Source organism: Lampetra fluviatilis, chromosome 18, assembly GCF_964198595.1.
Source record: "Lampetra fluviatilis chromosome 18, kcLamFluv1.1, whole genome shotgun sequence".
Taxonomy (NCBI): domain Eukaryota; kingdom Metazoa; phylum Chordata; class Hyperoartia; order Petromyzontiformes; family Petromyzontidae; genus Lampetra; species Lampetra fluviatilis.
The window spans coordinates 2,169,610-2,185,237 of NC_136292.1; the positions used below are offsets into that span (position 1 = coordinate 2,169,610).

Below are 15,628 nucleotides of genomic sequence, written 5' to 3' on the forward strand. Positions count from 1 at the left end.
ACGTGTGTTCATAACGGAAGGTTCATTGCTCCTTTATAAATGAGCAGCTAAATGCGGCCGGCGGTTTGTGTGCTTTTATTGAAATTGGTCGCATTATGGAGTACGTGCATGCAACGCTGAGAGAGACGGAAATAGCCGCACATTAGTCAAAGAAGAAAACACAAGTTCGGGGCAACATATTGACGGTGAATATAATGTACGTCCTCTAACACCAGCCTTCATCAGCTTGTCTTTGTCTGGTGTAAGACAACACATGTACCTAATCAGGAATCTTCAAGCAAAAACTGTGAACAAATTCCATCCATGTGCAGAAATGTCCGATGTCCCAGGAATGCTCGTTTTGGTGGTGGCAGGCGGTCTCGGTGTGTCACGCACAGGAGTCAAAACCTGTGGTGTCCTCAGGGAAACCACCCACGCCAACATGTGCTGCGTGCTTTGAGGAATTATGGAATGCAGTGACATCATGGCTTGGAAGCTTGCGTGGCAGATTGCGATGTTCAGTTCTCCAACTTTTTTGTTTGTTGTTGACGCAACTTAGTTCTTCCTCTCGCTCTAGCCGCCTCCCTGCCTACGACATTCGAATCGTAAACATGAACGTTGACCAGGAAAACAAGACGACAGCTGAAAAGCGTGCAAACTATCACAGAGAGCCGCATGCCTGGCATTACACCTCGAGACGGAAAGAGGAACACAAGTATCAAAGAACATACGAAAGTGAGAGACGTCATGTTCACTGTTAAGAAAGGTCATTGGGCTTGGGCAGGACCTATCACTTTGAAGGGACGATGGCCTGGAGGCCGAGACGATCTGCGGTGTTGCAGCCAAAGAAGCGAATATGCCCGACAGGATGACCACCGTGGATTATGGGAGCGTTGAGATCGGCTCGTGTGCAGGAGTTGGATGGATTGTTGTTGCGTCGCGAGACGGTGAGATAATGGTGGCGGCTTGTGGGAGGCCCTCAACCAGCAGTGGATAGATAACGGCAGATGATGATGATGATGAGCTTGCCTTTCTGCCTCATCTTGGTACTCGGCGTGCGTGTTCGTCTTGTCGGTCACTCGCTTCGCTTCGCTTTAACTTCTGTGAAGTTGGCAGCTCATGAAACAAATTTACAGTGGAATATTTTTTTCTCGCAAATGTTAGTGCGCGGAGGCCATATGCTTTTAAAGATTTAAATAATGAATGTGGTTTCTGGAGTTAAGCGTGACCTGTGCCAACGGTATGTCATGTTTTATTCAAAAAGTCATTGCTCAAAGTTGCCTTACCTGAAGTTTAAGAAAAATTGCCGATAATTAATATTTGAAATTTTTCAGTAAAGTGTCGGATGCTGATTTTCCATTGCTTGATTTTATGTTATCTTAACATATTCATTGATGCAATGATGGAAAGTGAATGATAAAGGAATTAGCTCTTAGACGCATTTGTCAAAACCACTTCACCGGTTAGCGCACTGCACCGTGAACCCAGTGGCATGATTTAGATTTTCGGTCACGAGCAAGTTCTGAACTGCTTACGGTTTACCCGTCCACTTCACTCGCATTGCAATGACCTGCATGGTGAAGTATGACCACAAAATGTGAAATTCCTTGGTATGTTTGTGGTGTGGTGTACACGTGAAACTGATAGCGAGTGGTTGTGTGATGGTTAATGGATTGTGCTGTTGTCCTGGAGACCTGGTTTTGATTCTTGGCCCACATGCCGACATCAGTGGCGCATGGCAATTGAGCCTGCCGTGGGCCTACTTGAAGTCAACCCAGCCTAAAATGAGTTCCTGGCACACTTTATGAACGTCGGCAATGAGGAAACAAAGGTGTTTCGACATTGGTGATGAGAACCACTGGCACTCTGGCCTTGAATAGGTACTCACAGCACTTTCCCTTCTCGTCTGAAAGCTGTCAAACGTCACTCATGGGGCATGAATTTCACGATTTGGAGCATTCCTCACGGTTTCATGTTGACGTTGCAAAAACCTCGCGCATTACCACGATAAAAAAAAATCCTCCAAAAAAAGTTACGAACTTTCCAATTTCTCAAATCTATTCAATAATGGCTGAGAGCTCGTACAACAACCCCGCCACTCACCTGGAAGCCGACCAATCAGATACGTGAGACTTCTTCATTACAGGCGCACACTCCCCCCTCGACCCCGCTCTGCCCCACCCCGACCCCCCACTGCTCCCACGCTGACACCAGCCAATCTCACCCCACCCCCCGACCGGGAAGCGTCACGTGCATGACCATCTGACCTTCTTCCATACCTCACTCGGTGTAAGAGCTCGGTAATCTATGTGACTGAATGCCGATGAGACCCTGACAAACCCAGGCCAGAGTTTGCTGCTTAAACAGTTGCAGCTGGAAAGCATTGGTTCAGAATTCCCTAAGGCTGATATAATAATAATATATCCCTCTATAAATACACCATATTCTCCAAATTTTAAGACACACTCCCCCTCCCCCCCCCTGCATTTTAGAGCAAAAGTTTTGGGGTGCATCTCATCACCTAGTAGGTGTGTGTGTGTGAGACCAGATTTGTACAACTTTAATGAAACCGGGAACAAGTTTAGGGGTGCATATTACTTTCCAGAGCATCTTGTAATCGGAAGAATACACAGAGGAACAGACTTCATGTCCTGTTCATTATGCCGCCGATAAGGCCGTTCGTTAGGTGTCCGTACCTGATCCTGTGTGCCGACGATGGCTCCCCCTGTACCGTGAACAGAGATGAAGAAGGACTGGTCAGACCACGCGCTCTGGTGGGAGCGCAAAACCATGTGGCTGCTCAAGACGCACTGGACGCTGGACAAGTACGGCATCCAGGCGGACGCCACGCTGCACTTCACCCCGCAGCACAAGCTCATGCGCCTGCAACTCCCGAGCATGAAGTACGTGCGCGTCAAGGTCAACTTCTCCGACCTCGTCTTCAAGGCCGTCGTGGACATCTGCAAGACGTTCAGTAAGGGCCGCGGTCGCTCCTCCCGTCGTGCCGCGTTTTTGTCGTGATGCACGCACGCACAAACGCACGCATGTTGAACCTGTTTCGCACCGTGCGTAACCAACCGTGCGAATCCGGGAGGTGCGGGATGAAGGACAGGAAGCTGCGCACAAAAAGTGTTTCTAAAGAAGTGAGTTTCATCTTCTTGGTTCTTTCGGTAAAGTCACGTAAAATGGAAATAATAAAATAATAGAAATAAAATAATATTAAATAAAGTAATATAATATAATGTTTTATTTTTATTATTTCATTATTTCCATTCTACGTGACTTTACCGAAAGAACCAAGAAGATGAATCCCTGCAGTCACGAAAGCTTTAAATCGAAATTTAAGTGAGTTTTCAGTGTAGATTTCAAAGTGGCGGTGGAGAGGGTCGAGCGGCCTCGGTGCCATAGACAAGTGGGCTCTGTCATCGGAGTGGGTTGGCTTCCTTTTAAAAGTGAGCCGCGTGCTTTTAACTGGGAAGTCGTGATGTCATAGGGTCAATGAGTGCTCAATAGTGTCCATAATTTTATGTCGACTTCAGTTTTGTGCCAATCTTAAAATGCATGGAAAAATCAACAGAGTAAGTTTATAATAAAGTAGTCTATTCTAACCCAGGCATACTTTTTTTTTGCAATCGCTTTCCAGCATGGAGGGTGGGGAATGGAAGGCTTGGGAGATGTGAGCAGTGGTGGCGGCCTGGCTAATGGAGTGTGGGGACAAGATGTAAGCTGTGCTGATGATCCCAGAACGGCCCAGGAACGTTCCTCGGCCACCGATGGCACTCGCTAGTCGTCACGGAAACGTGGCATGAGTCGATGTGGGCAGCATTTTGTTGTTGGCAAATCGGAAGGAACACCTCTCCCGTGCCTCTTGCATTCCCATTTTTTATTTTTACAATGAAAAAGGTGTGGCTATATGGGATGGTGCCATGGAAAAACAGAGACGCGGGTTATTTTACATATGTATGTATGTTGAACTTATTTCTCACCGTACGTAGCCAACCATGCTAAACGGAGGACAGCAAACTAAACACAAAAAGCATTTTAAAAGATAGTTTTCAATCTAGATGACTCAAAAGTGCATACCTCCAGTGGCTTCCTAATATCGGAAGGAAGAGCGTTCCAGATGGCCACAGAAGTGCATCTGAAAGCGTGCAATGCGGTGACCATGTTTTTTCAATGACTAGCCAAAAGCCGCTGCGAAGATGACTGGAGTTCGCGTGATGGTTTATGCTCCTTGACGGTCACACATCTTTGTTGTATTTGTTACATTGAACAGTCTTAAATCAGATGTAAAGGCTGTCCGTGTGCCCCATGTTAAAATGCCCCATGCTGTACATTCAAAGCATTATGATGTATGGGAGTAGAATTGAAATTATGTTTGCTGCTCAGGAAAAACACAAGGGAATGATCGATTTCCTTGGATTAACTGGTATTGAATCTGTTTGTTCCTGCTGATGGCAATTCAATTAATTTTTTTTTATGCGTGGCTTGGTTGGGGCCCACTGAGACACACTATCCCTTCAGCCAGGAATAGCGTGTCCTTCCCTCACACCTCTGATTATCACGGTTGGCTACTTACTGTGCTAAATAAGTTCATACACACAGGGAGACCAGGTTAACCAGAAATACAGTGCAGCAAATTCAAGAAAAGGTCTGTTGTTCATTTGTCTATGTTCAATAATCAATCCTAGGTATCTGTTTACGCTTTACATGTGCGTGTTGATATGGATGTGAACCTAGAAAGCTGGCGTATTTGCTCTGGAGCCAGAGGCCATTTCTTATTTGAATGCGTTCAACTGTTGGTGTTGCACACACCAAGCTGCCAAAGGTTAAAGGCCGTGTCACATGACCCCACCTGCTGTGCATGCTTTGTGCCCGAGCGCAGCTTGAAAATAGCGCCGGTCCTTATTAGACTCCAGACGCTGCTGAGTTTTCTGGAATCCATTACTTTTGAGCGGCAGCACTTGAAGCTGATTAGAAAAGCCCCTCTTCATTTCGGATCGAATTACCGTTTACGAGCAGGAACTGTCCAGGATTTCTTCTCGATGGATTGCTCGAGTATTAACTTTGAATCAGATGAGATTGCGCTTGTAATCGGACGATGAGAGAGGTGGCCGTACGTTAATGTAAAGAGCATTTGACAACCTGACTGCCAAACTTTTTGCTGGCGTGATTTTATTTTTTGGTTTGGTAGAAATAAGTTCGACAAACCAGTCAATTAAGTGGGCTGTTAGAGTTTACAAATCCTCTGCCTGCCACTCGTATTAACATTAAAACATATATTTGCTTGTGTGGCAGAAAAATATGGAAGGATTGCCGCTAAGCATGAGGCATTCCATAAAGTGTGAAAATAAAGAAATGTTCAACAAAAAACTTGGGGAAAAAATATACCGGTTCATATAAATGCAATAATCTCACTCGGAAGGTTTTGTTGTCTAAGTAGGTTGGGTTATTGTTAAGCAGACCGACACAATTTAAACACTTAGCATTGACATAAATTAGCATACATTTTACAGCCGTTTGTCCATCCACTGCTGGATGAAGGCCTAATCACGCCGCGTCAGTCACGGGAGTTTGTTTGGCCATACTTCACCGTGCTGGTCAGTGCGGACTGGTCAAGGGAGTTGCCCCAGACCGGTCCACATTTGTCAGCTGTGACAGGATTCAAACTCAGATCTCCGCACATTCACACCGCTGTACACTCACCACCGTGCCACTGCCTCCACTCTAAGCGGTGACACACACAGACCCACGCGAGACAATTCCCAAAAAGGGAACTTGGTTTGGTTTATAACTCAACTTGTAAACATATTCATTGTAATTACGCACTGGGCAGTGAGGCTTTGTAGCCTGCGTCTGACTCCGTCTCTGGACCAGGCAACGAAAGGAACTTTTCCACTTTTTCTTCTTTGTTTTTTCGGTAAAGTCACGTAGAAAAGTCACGTAGAAGGGAAATATTTTATTTATTCCCTTCTACGTGACTTTACCGAAAGAACCAAGAAGATGAATCCCTGCAGTCACGAAAGCTTTAACTCGAAACTTTTCCACTGTCTACATTTCACGAACCCATAAAAAGTGTAACTTTGCTTCTGGTCTAAATGTGACTGAAGCTTAACCCCTGCAGCCACCTCAGCAGTTGTAACCAATACCTACGTTTCCCTGTCACTTAATCGCCGTTGACGGTTTTTGTCGCTGCCGTCGTTTTTTTTTTGCATCGCCCAAGCCAAGTCGATATCGGACCCATCGCATCTCTCTCATTCTATTAGCCGGATTTATTTTATTTATAATTTTGCCGCTATATATTTCCACGTGAAGAGACGCTTTGTAGTTGAGCTATCGTTTGTGGCCAGGTCGCTTCTGAAAAATACCTCCGGGGGCTTTGCCTGGCAGGATGGGGGATGGTTTGGTTTTATTTGTTTGTTTTTGGGCGATTTGTTTGCCTTTGCTATACTTTGCACTCCTATCGTGTTTTTGTATTGTTTGTTGTTGTAGCCTTCTTACCTGCCCCGACTGGGCATCTGTGAAAAAGAGCTCTGTAGCTCATCGGATTCCTCCAGGATGATTGAATAATTCTGATTCCGAGTCGGGGCTCCCACGGAAGGCGCTTTGGGCTGTGATACGCGGCGTGTCGTGGATACACGTGCACACGCGTTCGCACACACGCCGTGAGATTTAAATAACGCCGCGTGGAAATGGACACCTGCCCTGCTGAGCTCCAGCCATTTTAATTAGCCGCGAACAGGGCATTTTTAAACTCTGTCCAGCGTGCCACTCTGCTTACCTCACGCCTATTTTAAACGGCCGCGCGGTAAACACTGAGCTAGCACGGCTCGCAGGACTAAGAGTGTGCTCCTAATATGGCCATTGTATTGCCGATTGCCTACGTTTGCATGCCGTCAGTGCCGGGACTCCCAGACTGTTCCGTGCGTTGGTTTAAACATCTAATTAGCTTGCAGTCGGGGATTTCCTATTCCTCAGCCGGAACAAGAACCCCGATAGAGATGCGTTGTTGTCTGATGGCTTTTGCGATGTCTGACTGCAGACCGTCTTCGACACGACCAATCGTGAATGTGCCCGAGCTGGTATGTATGGGCGGAAGCTTAACCAGGGTTGAGCCTGGTTAGCAGGTGGTTGGGAGGTTGCCTGGGATTGCCATGTGTGTTTGTATGGCTTTGGGGCTGCAAGGTGGCCAGAAGATGTCGGCACAACGATAGATTCTTGAGTCTATCGGTGCAGAACGTTGAGTGTTATCCCCGAATTGTACGTGTGGCTTTTCTCTGGGTACTTCCAGTTTCTTGCCACGGAGACAAATAGTCATGAATGGCATGAGCCAAACATCCCAATTATGGACCTTTCTGAGTCATACTCGGTGATCAGCGTGGCTTTCCTGGGCAAATAAAAAGGCATGGTTTGTTTTAAAAACTTGTCCCATTCTTTTTCATAGTACTATCGATCATAAAAAGGGATCCAAAGTAAGGTAATAGAGGCAGAAAAGAGAACCTTTTAGTGCTTTTGGGAAATTTTACTTAATAATGAAAAGCAACATGCCACAGACCTAATAAAAGGAACGTTTGTATTCGGTGCATATTACATACGATTACATTTGGATCAGAAACAAGGACACTGAAGCAAAAATAAACGAGAGTTTAAAAGTGTGTATTGAGCCATGGAGGGACACATGTTTTGAATCGCACCGAGACACGTAAAGTGGAAACGCACGATTCGGAGAGCAAATGCAAGCTGGAGACATCGTGTTCGCCATTTAAGAAAAGTACACTTGGCCGGATGCGTCGCTAAAGTGGATGATGGCCAAGAGTCATGGCTAATGACAGTGTGGCAACCAAAGGAGTGAAGCATGTCCAAGAGGGACATCCGCCACAGAGGTGGAGCAATGAAATAAACTAAACTGTAAACTATATTTTATGTTACCAGATAAAGCCCACTGAGCTATTCAGCTCTTTTTCAGAAGCGACCTGGCCACATATGATAGCTCAAGGGAGGGACGTATCATGTGGAAATGTTTCGCATTCAAATACTCTGAACGCATGATTCTAAATGTGGAGGGGAAAACCGGAGGACCTGGATAAAAATCCACACGCCCACGGGGAGAGAGACTAGGCAAACTCCAAATATGCAGCAGGCGTCAGGGTCGGGATTGAACCCATGACCAGGCGAGGTAGTTAATATCTCACCGCCATGGCACCCGTGAAATGAGCTTGTGTGCAGGAGGAGCTCTATGGGTTGTTGCATCGCAGGACAGTGGGAGACCGTGATGGCTTGGGGGGAGGCCTTCAGTAAAGAAGGTTGATGATGGTCTCTTTGGGGTTGTCGCTGTTTTGATGTCACATGGACATGGCCACTTCCGAAAAGCGATAATTAGTGCCACTCATTACCCTGTGCCGGAAGATGCTTGGGGACATCTGAACCCATTACAAAAACGGGCAAAGTTGTTACGACACTCGCAGAGTTATGCACAACACATTAGAAAAACAACGGCAATAACATGCAACAAAGTTGCTGAACATTACCTACCGCAGGCTAGAGATAAGAAAGTACACCTTTCAAAGTGTATTAGTGTGGAGACCTTTAAAGTGCAATTTAAGAGGAAACCTTCGAGCCATAAGCAATTATCGTAAATGTGCGGGCAGCTGGGCTATTGCTGTTCAAACGTGTCGAAAGTGCACCTGGCTCGCCCCGGTTGTTTACGTTTCTCCCTCTCCTCACTCTTAGCTGCGTGGCGTGGAAAATAAAAACAGAACGAGGGTTCACGAGTGCCTTGTTTAGCCCAGCCCAGGCCAGGCACGCGATGACCCGAGCTCTGGGCAGGCAGCTGGGGTTTCCGATTCGTTCTCATGGCAGGGAGTCGATCTGCAACGTTCGTACGTTCGTGCCGAGGGTTGGCGAGCGAGCTCGTGGACGGCTCTTGTTGAGCAGTCTGATGAAATGGGCAAAATGCTGCCAGTGACACGGGCCAGTGGCTGGCTAAATGCGGTTCCACGGCGGTGAGATTTGTGAGCGCAGTCGTGCACCGTGGGCTATCCGTCATTGTCCACTGGTTGCAGGAGAGGAGCTCACCGTTGAGGTGGCTCGGCAGAAGGGTGTAGCGGCTCGCAGTGAGAAGGTTGCGAGTTCAAATCCTGGTTGGGGGGTCCGACTTAGCCCATCATCCGTCTTGGGTTGTCAAATGAGTTATCACTTTGTGGTGAAGCCAACAGTGGTTGTGCTGTGGATAGACTCGTCCCCAACATCGGAATGCAGATTTTCCTCCACTGGATCAGGGGCACGCTCAGCACCGTCGATTAGCATAGTTGCATAAGTATGGTGCGAAAGAAGTTCTACGTACATAAGGTTACATAATTTGAGCAGGAAATCCGCTTAGATTTATTTGGAAGGAGATGGCCACGTAGACTTGATGTGCCAACACGACAGACAGGAAAGCATCCCACCCACCTCTGCGAAGCAAGGTCTCTAGCATACTTGCTGGATAACTGTGTGATGAGTGGCAGACGGCACTCGCAAAGAGAAGGGCGGGGGGTGGGGCAGCTGCTAATCCGTAGGCTGTGTACGTCCCAGTAATAACAAACCTCCATTCTGGTGAAACCCATAATCTGGTTACATAGTTTTGCTGGAAAGTTAATCCTTCACAAAGTGGTTGACAGTCAAATTATAGTTTGCATTATTTTTATATATGCAGTACATGTATGTTCATATGTACTGGGACGTTTTTTTGCTATACTTTTAATATGGGTATATTTATTTATATTTTTTTTCTCACCGTATGTGCTGAGAAACCTCAAAGCATGGAAATAAATACACGGCTTTGGATTTTTTCGTGTAATTTGTTTTGCAAAGATATGTATGGAATGCAGGTAAATGTATCTAATTACTACATGTAAATGGAGTATTTAGATATTGGGTGAGCAGTCGGTTCGTGCACTGCTGTGAACGTAACCAACCGAGTTTGATTCCTGACCATGGTTAATGCGAGTCGAGAGTGACATCCAAACCTGTCCTGGGCCTTCTCACCTGCAGGCGCGGCAAAATATGTATTTATTTATCCAGGAGCCTCAAGATTTGGTATTTTCAATGCTTGGCTAAAACATTTTTTGTAGCCATGTTCCGTTGCTTGGAATCTTTTTACACTCAGAGACAGATAGAGGAACACACAATCAAAGGACACAACACACAATTGACAGACTTCATATTGACTCTTTATGAAAGTAAATGGGCAGGACACGTGCCAATATAAGAGATGATTGCTGATGGACACAGGATGACCACCGTGGTATGAAGCAATGAGTTACATTTGCAGGATGTAAATCGATGCTTTGCATCATGTGACTCGGTGATGGCTTGGGAAGGCTTTCATACAGCAGTGGATGGATCTTGGCTGATGATGATATTCCAACATAAAGCTGTTCGAAGGCAAACTTCTGTATTTTTTGCGTGAGTAAAAGGGATATGTTGATGAAGACCAAAATATCTTCAATGTTAATCTGTGTGGGTAGAGGAGCGGGTGGCCAGCAGTAAAGATTAATATACATTTATTTATCCAGGAGCCTCAAGACTTTGATATTTTTAATGCTTGGCTAGTTCCTTAAAACGTGTTTTGCATATTTGCCAATATTTTTATCCAATAAAATTTTCAATACATACGTAAATTACAATACATTAATGAACAAAGTAGGCTGTCAAATGTTTTAACAAAGCGAGGGAGCCATGTATAACTGGTGCTTTAAAAATTGCGGTTTCGAGCTCATGATTTAATAACAACTACAAGCGATTTGACTTGCCGTTATGTCACAACTAGAGGTCAGAGATGAACCTTGGCTTTGTAGATAGTATATAGATAATACTGTGACATTTCCAACGGCACATATAAGTATCTCCCCGTGAGAGAAACACACAAATGTCACGACTGAAACTGAATCCGTGTGCTCTGCTCAAATAACTCAGATATTTATTTTAATTCTGAAAGACGGTTAACAATGGAGAGTAGTTTAACACAATGTGGGAGGACCTGTTACTAATCGTCATTTTCACACCAGAAATTATGTTGAAGTCGTGGAACCCTGTCTGATCCATGGGGAGGGTGGGGAAGACGAGTTATAATGTAAACAAAAACATTTATTGCAAAACAGATGAAAGTAAATATGCTTTTTAAAGTATAATTCAGAAGTCAACAGGAATTAAATTAGATTAGAACAGCGTTTAATTCAGTAACCATTAGTGAAGAATCTAAACATGAAACGCATGCCGTTTTATGTACATTAATGATCTTCTAGTTTAGGTAATAAATCTCGCCCTAAACATTTCATTGCGGCTGCGTAAGTGATGAATAAAGTGCGCAGGGTAAACCCGTAGAGTCCATAATCTGCGGTGTGAGGGGTAATGTTTTATTGTATGGGATTGATTTTGTATTTATTGTGGGTGATTAATTGTAGCTTAACTGTGGCCTTAAAAGGGTTTGTGAAGAATAACAGTGGCTCTTTCATTTAATATTTGCAAGCATACCGACTTAACGTCCAACTTAACCCTATCATGATGCACGAATTGGTAAAATAAAAAATTTGTTTGCTTTAATGTGATTTTAGAAGTTAAAAGCACGCCAACCCAAATATTTCCCCCCGTAACATTTCATATCATCATAGCAGTCGACCATTGTGCATGGGAAGGGTCTAGAGAGGTAACAAGACAGCAGACTCGTTATCACAATTGCCTTCAAGCATCACCAGCGGCATGGAATGAGATTCAAGTCAGGACATGGAAAAGTTATACAAAAATAATGAGTGGTGTGGGGGGAGGTCAGCGAACTGAGCTGACACCACTGACACCTTGGGTTGAGTCCAGGCAGCTGCCATTGATTACCCTAGCCTCTCGAGTGTAGTAGCACGTTGATAGTGTCGGCCCGGTCACCAATGACTGCATACGAATACAAAAACGTTCGTGTCAAATTTGGTCATCACTTAACTTGGAAAAAAATGCCAACTTTGAGAATTGACAAATCTTGAAGTGACTGCCGTGCGATGAATATCTCTCCGGCAGCTTGGGTTGGAGAGTGCAGCAGCCCTTTTATGGGTAGCAGGTCACTCCAAGGGACTTCAATCGTGACTCTGTGATACTGGCCATTTCCTGTTTTGTAAACAGGGACCGTGGGGGGATATACCACGCTGTGAGAATTCTGAATTTATGAATCTCATGACATTGGAATCAAATTGGAATGAACACAGAAGAAAATACAAATGTGAACGTTCTTTTCCCCCATGATATTGAGATGTTCATTTTCCCCCGTTTTTTTTTCTTTAGACATCCGCCACCCGGAAGAGCTGTCCCTCATCAGGAAGCCTCAGGATTCCTCCAAAAAGAAGAAGAAAAAGGGAGGAGAGGAGAACAACCACGAGGAAGTGACAGAGTTGGAGGGTCCTCTCATCACGCCCACGGCCAGCCCTGGTGAGTGCAGCTCAACGGTGGTGTGTGCCACCTTTTGACAAACCGGGGTTTAAGAAGACGTCGAGACCAGGATCGGTGGGCCGGGAGAATGGGGTTTTGAGGAGTGAGCCAGTGGCAATACTGTACTGCGATCGTGGAGGCACTGTAGCCGATGGGATAGGACAAGAGGTGACTTGGTTATATACACCCGTGCTGTTATTCGCACGTATGTTTACTCTTCGAATGAATACATTTGGCTTCTGCCAGAGTTTCCACAGGGAGTTCTAGTGGAGGCTCAAGTGTGCCTCCCTGAGTTTGCTAAGTTAAGGGGGTCAGAAGGGGGTGATAGAGTCCCCCTGCCCCTCTGTGCTATGGCCTTCGGTCCTAGGTGGCCCATGTGCCATCACCTCCACCCCTACCAAAGGCCCCTTGGTGCGGCTTGCATTGCTCGTGAGTGACTCGTCGTGTGACTAAGCAGCAGGCTGGCTGGACAGTTTAATGGAAGGTGGGGGGGGGGGCCCTCTTGGTAAGTTTCCATGTTTGGGTGAGGTGTAGATGTCATCTGGACCGATAAAGAATAGGCGCAATTTTCTCGCGTGTAATTTTGCCTCATTCTTCAAATGTTTGCGCAACATCCCGTGTCGACCACTGCAGATGTGTCGCTTTATTTTGCAACGTGGACTTTTACCGAGTTGGAATCGCAGCACATGTCTCTTTATAAAATAAGCTCTGGGAGAGAGGGGGGTGTAGGGGTGGGCTGGATGGAGGCTCCATACCTACCCGCCCCTCTCACCGAGGTGGTCCTACCCAGGGAGGCCGGCATAGAATTCGGGCAAGGAAAGGTGCCAACTCGGCCTACGACTAAAAGTAATAATTAATAACAAAAAAATGCAGGAATTGTAGATTAGTAAATGAGGTTGACATTATACAATAAAAAAAATAAGGCGAATGTGTTGCTTCCCTTGATCATGAAAGTTTCATTCAATTATCTTGTCAAACATTTCCAAGCCGTCATACACACAACGAAAATATTCAGCCATATGTGAGAGGATTGCCATGACGACCAGGAGACTTAATCCAGCCAATAATGACGTTTTACATATAAACACGCAATAATAATAATAAAACATTGAAAGGCAGCTTGAATCCAGTAATTCCGTGTTCTTGTCAAACATCTACCACGAGCTGCCATACATCAGCCATGCTGGATCAGAATTCAGCCATGCTGGATCAAACTATGGAGTTGCTAGCAAGATTATTGCAAAAAAAGAACACACTTCAATTTTGCATACGATGTCTTATTTTCGTGGGTGCATTTTAGAATGTATGCATCTGTTCCGGTTAAATTAAAAGCCAATTAATGTTTTATTTTTTAAGTACATGTATTTGTTTATTTGAAGAATGCCGACGTTTATATCAGTCATACATGACGAATGATGATGATGGTGGTGAAAATTATGATAGTTGTGTGTGGAATTTCATGGGCAACAGCTGAGTTTGTATTTCGTCAGTAAGTTTAGAACGGGCCTCGAACACAGACCCAGCTCGCTCGTGAACATTTTAATTGATGTTTAAAAATGGTTTGGACAGATAAGCAAACAGCCGATTGGTTACTTGACAAACTGTCCCAGTGTACTTTTGGGTGGAGCCGTTATTAATGACATCCCTTAAACATAACAAGACCAACTTGATAAGCGGAGACTTATTACTCCGTTCAACCACAATTGTCGACATTTCCACTCGTGCAGATTTCCCCGGGCCAATAAAACACACCTCCCAGCCTGTTCTCTACGAGTTAGTTTAACTGTCACCCCTAGACCTTTGTTTCATTTTTATTTGCCCAATTGCTTAAATGTGGTTAAAATTCCCGGACACGTTACACCTCCTTGAGCCTTATCTTGTGTAGGTTTGCCCAGGTAAAGAGCAGTGTTTACATAAAGGAGGGCCCTACTTGGGGAGCGTTTCACAGTGACTTGGAATCTTGTGCTTCAGCTTACGTAATAGCTGGCTCGACACGCATGTGCTAATAGAGCTTGGGTGAGAGAGTAACATCACCTGGTTTTTAGGCGCTTCACGTTACCGATGAGTGTTTTTTTTCTGTGCCACTTAAAAATCTGAAATCCATCAGTGGGTTCCATAAATTCTTCGCTTCTAGGGCGCAACCATTGGAGCACTCCGTTGAGCAACTTGTTTGTTTTCTTGACTTTTTTTTTTGAAGGGCTTGGCATTTCCGATTAGACCCTGGGAAAGTTAGTGTAAAATGCCGAACACGGAATACGAGTGCGAAGATTACAACTTCACGAGTAATTTATAGGATTATTAAAGTTTCGAGCCCGAATGCGCGTAAAAAAAAAGCTACAAAAACAAAAGCGGCATTCAAAAACGAGCTCGGACGAAGGTCCCCATTGTCCTTGGCAGCCCCCACTGCCGCCACGGCACGGCCATTCCAAGTCTCCTTGGGACCCAGGGAGGAGGATTTCTGCTCAGGAAGGAAACGAACTCTGGGCGCAGGGGAACTGCTGCAGCGGCAGCAGCAGCGGCATCAGCGGCCTGTGTCCACTGTGCCCCGTGGTTAAAAAACATGGCAGCGGTCCTTCAAGCCGAAGTGCCAAGATCACGCCCAAATAGGCAGTAAACACGAGTCCGCCTCGCGTCTCATTCCACCGCGTAGTCGTTTAACAACAGCTTCCCCGAATATGGGCAAAAAAGCTTAGCCCTGCGTCAGATTTTGCCGAACACTTTTTTGCCGAAGGCTAGCGCTCTTGAGACATCCCGTGCCTTCCCCGAGCTCCGCGTGCGTACGCGCGCTTTTTATTTGCCGTTCGTTTCTTTCCAATTGGGGGGGGGGGATGCTCTTGTCGTTACGAGGTTTTTCGGGACGTTTTGTACCGCAAGCAGCGCTGCTTAATGATGAAATCCCGAACGTAATTGGGAATCTGGCCCCGTGTTTCTGACACACAGGCAGCGCGGGGGGGGGGCTTCCTGTGTGTGACCTTACAGTACCCGACTGTGTGGTGCACGTTTGGGAGCTCCTGGTTGGACTGTTGCGTGGGATGACCGGGGGGGGAGAGGAAGAGGAGGGGGGGTGGTGGCGACGAGAGGTTGGAGGAGAGGAGGAGGGGGGGCAGTGTCTGTGACTAAACCTCCTGCCCTTTGCCTTGTTTGGCCTTGTTTGTCAGCTGCGGCTGAGGGTGATTTTCTGAAGTATTTTTTACATAAT

At 45.7% G+C, this 15,628-nt stretch overlaps 1 protein-coding gene across 5 annotated transcripts in view; it reads left to right on the forward strand.

The window, feature by feature from the left end:
* LOC144937079 (fermitin family homolog 2-like) overlaps positions 1–15,628 on the forward strand; it is a 60,754-nt gene that overhangs the window by 10,059 nt on the left and 35,067 nt on the right. For all 5 annotated transcript variants that reach the window (XM_078864327.1, XM_078864330.1, XM_078864328.1 and 2 more), the window contains 2 exons: positions 2,720–2,953; positions 12,286–12,429. In XM_078864327.1, the coding sequence (XP_078720453.1) occupies positions 2,720–2,953; positions 12,286–12,429 (378 nt within the window). The remainder of the gene's footprint in view (positions 1–2,719; positions 2,954–12,285; positions 12,430–15,628) is intronic.